Source organism: Sinocyclocheilus rhinocerous, unplaced genomic scaffold (assembly GCF_001515625.1).
Source record: "Sinocyclocheilus rhinocerous isolate Xijiao unplaced genomic scaffold, SAMN03320098_v1.1 scaffold1068, whole genome shotgun sequence".
NCBI classification, from domain to species: Eukaryota; Metazoa; Chordata; class Actinopteri; order Cypriniformes; family Cyprinidae; genus Sinocyclocheilus; species Sinocyclocheilus rhinocerous.
The window spans coordinates 402,194-408,685 of record NW_015633196.1 but is presented as its reverse complement, the minus strand read 5'-3'; the positions used below and the strand labels follow the sequence as shown (position 1 = coordinate 408,685).

Here is a 6,492-nt window from a genome sequence, read left to right as displayed (position 1 = left end):
ACTTCCTGCAACTTTAGAGTCTCAATATATTGCATCAGTTCAGTTTTAAATGGTATATTGGTTTATTTTTTACCCATTTTTGTTTGTGTATATGTATGTGTATATAAATTAATCACCAAACATTGTTCCAAACTCTTATTCTTATACAAAATGTATATCTTTACCAATTAGTCAAATGTTTATTTTAGTGATTAAGTATTATCCGTTCGGTGGCACAGAAATGACATACTTCAGCTTTAATGAAGAAGACAGTAATTAATTAAGCTTGTGATTCTTCAGATTTCTCAGTCTAATTCATCAGGTCAAATCTGAACCATTCTCTCTTTAGAAAAAATCAGAAACTAACAGTCATAAAAGTCACAATACAGTTTGTTCTGTTATTAAAGCAGCTCCTATGTTTTAAAAATGATTCACCTAACACTGTTTTCATCTACAAGATACACCAGGAATGTACATACAGTCTGTAAATGAGTGTGGATCTATCGGGAAATGATTTAAACTTCAACTCATGTTCACATCGTCGTGATGAAGCAATAAACTGTGATTTAGATACTGTGATAAAGCCAACATGCTGCACGATGGGAACATGAACACGTGTGGCGAGGTGTAAACCTTTAATGCATTCCTGTAAATGTAATTCAGACAGATGTTGATGGTTAAAGTGATTGTGTGTGTTTTGATGTTTCTACCTCACCATCCGATCCGACCGCATTAAAGGAGAAACGAATACTAGACGCATGTTTCTATATTTGTGCTGTATTTTTCATTACTAAATAAATCCTTTCCATACTAAATTGGAATATGAACATCATTTTATCTGTTTTATTAAGGACACAAATAAAACACAAGTATAAAAGTAAACAAACATGAACCCATGCAACATTCAGTGGAATTTACTGTTTAACATCATATAAAGATTAGACTTGATTACCCCAATGAAATCCTTTAAAACGGCAATATTTCATCCCAGTGCCACTTAAGCATCAAATCATGCAATCTCTGCTAACGAGCTTTCATTCTGAAGGCAAGGCTTCAAACGTTTCCCTGCTCTTTGATTCTGCTGGAACAAGGCCAGTTGAACTAAATGTTGTAATAACCTTCACACTGTAAACAACTGCTGTCCTTCCTCAGGATTTCTGTCTTGTTTTTCAGTGCAAATGTCTAAAGATTCATAAATAATGATACATTTACTGGAGATGCACAATGAAAAAAAGAAGTCTTGTTGTCTGAGAAACTGATCAAAACAAAGTCAGTGTATGGATAAAACAAACAAATGCCAATAAATCATAAACTCACTTCATTTTGGTACATTTTTCAAACAAGACTTATTATTTTATGTAATTTTGCTTCTTTTGTAAATATACTGTTCACTGCTGCTCAAAAGTTTGGGATCAGTAAGATTTTTTATGTGTTTTAAAGAAGTCTCTTCTGCTCATCAGGGCTGCATTTATTTGATCAGAAATACAGAAAAACCAGTAATATTGTGAAATATTATTCCCATTAAAAAATTTTTTATTTTATTTTAATATACTTTAAAAAGTAATGTATTTCTGTGATGCGCAGCTGTATTTTCAGCATCATTACTCCAGTCTTCAGTGTCACATGATCCTTCAGAAATCATTCTAATATGCTGATTTATTATCAGTGTTATAAACAGTTTTGCTGCTTCATATTTGTTTTATAACCTGTGATACTTTTTTCAGGATTCTTTGATGAATAAAAAGTTAAAAAGAACAGCATTTATTTAAAATAGAAATCTTTTCTGACAATATACACTACCGTTCAAAAGTTTGGGGTCAGTAATTTGTTTTCTTTCTTCTTATTTGTTTTTTTATAAAAAGTGATGATAAAGATTTTATTCCTCAAAAAATCCTGAAAAAAGTATCACAGGTTATAAAAAAAATATGAAGCAGCAAAACAGTTTCCAGCACTGATAATAAATCAGCATATTAGAATGATTTCTGAAGATCATGTGACACTGAAGACTGGAGTAATGATGCTGAAAATACAGCTGCGCATCACAGAAATATATTACAGTTTAAAGTATATTAAAACAGAAAACCGTTATTTTAAATGGCAATAATATTTCACAATATTACTGTTTTTGCTGTATTTCTGATCAAATAAATGCAGCCCTGATGAGCAGAAGAGACTTCTTTAAAACACATTACAAATCTTTCTGATCCAAACTTTTGAACAGCAGTGTTATCTTGATTTAAGAATCTTTAGAAGACAAAAAACCTGTGAATGCAACATGAAGGCTTTGATTTAAGATATCTGAAGGTCTTATTTTGTGGAAGGCTGACTTCATAAGAGCATTTGAAGCTCGAGCGCCGCGTGTCTTACGTGGAAGGTCTGGTTGGAGAGTTTGGCGTCAATCAACCAACCAACCAACCAACCAATCAACCAATCAACCAACCAATCAACCAACCAACCAACCAAATCAAATGTTCAATCTCAGATAAATCTCCATTAAACTGATATTAAAATCACATCTGCATCACAGGAAAGAAACACATGCTCAATAAAGAGCACACATTAATAATAATCAGAATAAACTATTCTTCTGCTGATTAAAATTGTTCATTAGCATAACCATATGGTTTGATGTTTTACAGTTTTGACTCTTTTGAACAGGATTTCTGCAGGTTTGATTAAGAATCTTTTTAAGACCAAGTAAAGAAAACTTGAGGAATAAATGAAAGGGAACACAATACATCAATGCAAATCCCTAAAGATTCATAAATCAAGATACATTTACTTGAAAAGAAAGTGAGATATTAAGTCGTGTTCAACTTCAAGTGAATCAACTTCGTTCAAAGGGAAATCAAGTTTTCATACTTCACTGACAGATATTGGTTTTGTTTTAAGCATGAACGCACTCACTCACTTCTGTTCAGTTCCTCAGAAAACAAGACTTCATATCTTCACTGTGAACCTCCAGTGAATGCATCTTGTTTATATAAATGTCATTTTATACATTTGTAACTATTAATCTGCGACTTCTAATTCAAAACACGGGTGATTATTGATTATTGTCTGTGTGCAAATCAAAAGATTCAGCGTTTCACATCAGAGCCGTGAGTGTAAATTTCAACGTATAAATACGAATATTAATATGACGAGTTCTCACATTCCTCACAACACTTTTACCTTCATAGAACTTCTTTATTAGCTAATTAATTAAAGTGTCCACACTAGTGGCGTGGTTCATATGACGATGAACCAATTCATGCATATTAATGAGAGGATTTGCATATGATCATGTGATTGCACTCCTAATGCACATGATTTCAATCTCATCGTTGCTTTCTCTCTGAACGTGAGAATGAGTCTCGTCAATTACAGGCTGATGTTTGGGGAGCGATGAGAATCATCCTCCTGCATAATTAACACGCTTCCTCTGTGCTTTTAATTAAGAAATGTGATTAGCACAGCGCTGGCGGTCTCTCATGAGCAGATAAAGGAAACACATCTCAGTGTATTTCTATGAGTCTGGATTCATCATGAAATTTGGTGACTTTTTCTCAGAGTTTGGTGACTGTGATGGTGTTCGGGGTCAGACTGAACCCCATTGGTTCCCATGCAATTCACCAAAAAACAACTATATATATATATATATATTTTTTTTAAATAACTCAGTCCTGGCAGGGATTCCCAAACTTGTTTGTCATCTGAACCTCTGTCAGCTAATATATTTACTTGAGATTTAAAAATAAATATTGTAATAATTCAGTATCACATTTGCATGTTCACGGTTCTCTGACATTAATGACATGCAGGTCAACAAATAAAATAGTGATTTTTTAAATTTAGATTGATGTTATTTTAAAAGGATTTTTTTTTAATTTGACATTTTTTATGATTTAATTAATTATTTGCTGCAGTTCCTTTAAGAACCTCCGTTTGGGAAACCTTTATAAAGTAATGTTTAATGCACTTCATGTCGTAAATTACAACGAATGGAACATATTTTCTTACTCTTTGCATTTTTATATCAATATGGTACAAAATGATCCTATTTAAATCAATGTAATAAATGAGTTAGGTCAGAAGTAATCAAAAAGTAATCCGATTATATTGTGTAATGTAACGGATTACGTTACTAACTAACGTTACATTTTTTGTCCTGTAACCTGGAATCAGTAACTGACTACAATTTGTAAGTAATCTAGCTCTGAGTATCAATATCAATGTAAACAATAATAATAATAATAAAACATATTTTTAGATAAAGAACGAAAAAATAATCCTATTAAAAAAAAGAGTCAAATATTAAACTGCCTTTCACACATTTATGGCTCTTTATATCAAATATAACACATTATAATATATAACTTATATTATAATACTAAAAACAAACTTCTATTTCCACAGAAAATAAAACCAGAAAATGTATTTGGAGTTCATTATAAATAAATCATCAGAAGATATTAAATGATCCAAAACTCACATTAAACGACGAATAGCTGACATTAACATCATCTGCCCTGTCAGAGTTATCAGTAAATATCAATCCGTCAGATCATAATATATGTCTTTAAATATTAGTTTTAAATCGTTTTATAACTATATATTCTTGTTTACATGATTAACGGCGAACACCGGAAGCGCGAATCCGTCAGGAACTTAAGATACACACACAATAAAAGTCTTATTTTAAATCCATGTCAGTGAGGACGTTACAGACAAAATAAGCGTCTATAAAAGCGTGTATAAAGCGCTATAGAAATAAAGGTAAAAAACAAACAAACCATCTTTCATGGTGTGAGACACGCGACCGGAACTGCTGTACAGGGAGCACTGTTGCCAGGTCCTCGGGTTTCCCGCGGAATCGGGATACTTTAACACTGTTGCCGCGGGTTGAAGCGACCCCAATAACGTGATATTCAGCCCCTGGAATGTGATTTTTACTGGGGAACCCCGCCGAAAAACGTGTATTTGATCCCCTCGAAACGCGATTGGGCTCGTTTTGAGTGGCGTTTGAGCGGGTCTTGTGAAAACCTGGCAACCCTGAGGGGAGTGAATGTTTCCAGGCGGGCAGGTTTCGGTGTGACGCGGCCACTGCGAGTCTGATGCAAGCCGGTTAATGCACGTTAAATCACCAGCACAAAACGGTGAGTTTATTTATTCTTCATTGTTATTTAATGCTGAAATGAACTGGTTATTGTTACCGGTGTGATCGCTGATCGTGACACTGATTTCAGATCAATGTTTAAAGCTCACCTCAGTCACATTTATCACAATATAAACGATCACATTCACATCATTACAGGTGAAGATGTCAGATTTGAGCCCGATGGATCTGTATGAGACGCTGACAGCTCAGGGAGACACAGTGAGATCTCTGAAAGCTCAGAAGAGCCCTAAAGTGAGTCTGACACTGATGAAAGAATCCTGCTGGAGCTTTCATAACCTGTGATGTGATGATTTACCTGTGGAGTGATGATTAACAGATTATGTGATGATTGACATGTGATCATGATTGACAGGTGATGTGATGTTCTCATGTGTTGGTTCCTCAGGCTGAAGTTGATGTGGCCGTGCAGCTGCTGCTGCAGATGAAGCTGGACTACAAGCGTCTAACTGGTCAGGACTATAAGGATGGATGTCCACCGGCGGACGGTGAGATGGTGGTGGACACCGGAGCAGCGCTGGAGGAAGGAGATGATCAGGTGGATCCGTGGAACGTCTCCTCCAGCAGCGCCAAAGGAGTCGACTACGATAAACTCATCGGTCAGTCGATGTTATACTCATCATTTCAGTCCATCCGTGGAAGATCTGCTGCAGGTCTGTTTTCATAAATGACCTGTGATGAATAATGCATTAACGAGGTTGTTCTGCTGCTGGCAGTGCGGTTCGGCAGCAGTAAGATCGATCAGGAGCTGGTGGACAGAATCGCTCGAGTCACGGGAAAAACACCGCACCGTTTCCTGCGCAGAGGAATCTTCTTCTCACACAGGTGCGACTGACCAGCACTCTACATCACAATAACACAGGGAGAGGAAATAAATAAATAGTGTATTAAAATAAATAATTACATAAATGATTAAGTACATTTGATTCAATTAATATAAATAATTAAACATTGATTAAAATAAATAGACAAAATATAAATAAGTAAATAGATTCAAATAAATAGTAAAAAATATTTTAAATAATACAGTTTAAATAAATTAATAGATTAAAATAAATAAAACTGATAAAAATTAATATTCAAATGAACTAAAAATACATATAATAGTACAGTTCTCTAGTGAGTAGAAAAAAATCCATAAAATAATAAAAATTGAATTTTTCCAGCGGTTAATCGAGGTGTGAGAGCAGCGGTAATACCTGTAATAATCTCCGGGTGGTGTGCTTCGTTGCTGACCTTTCACTTTTCAAATCAATTGCTTGAATGGACAACAACAAAACAGTACAACGACAAACTCACTTATATTAAACAGAACTTTTATTAACAAACGAATAAAAACACCACGCTATAGGCCT

The 6,492-nt window shown here is 34.5% G+C and overlaps 1 protein-coding gene across 1 annotated transcript in view; it reads left to right on the top strand.

Moving 5' to 3' along the window:
- Positions 1-5,025: 5,025 nt before the first annotated feature.
- The window catches only part of wars1 (tryptophanyl-tRNA synthetase 1), a 6,174-nt gene continuing 4,707 nt past the window's right edge, over positions 5,026-6,492 (top strand). The window contains 4 exon segments of the mRNA XM_016557357.1: positions 5,026-5,117; positions 5,276-5,371; positions 5,526-5,736; positions 5,854-5,962. Coding sequence (XP_016412843.1) covers positions 5,282-5,371; positions 5,526-5,736; positions 5,854-5,962 — 410 coding nt within the window. The 5' untranslated portion in view covers positions 5,026-5,117; positions 5,276-5,281.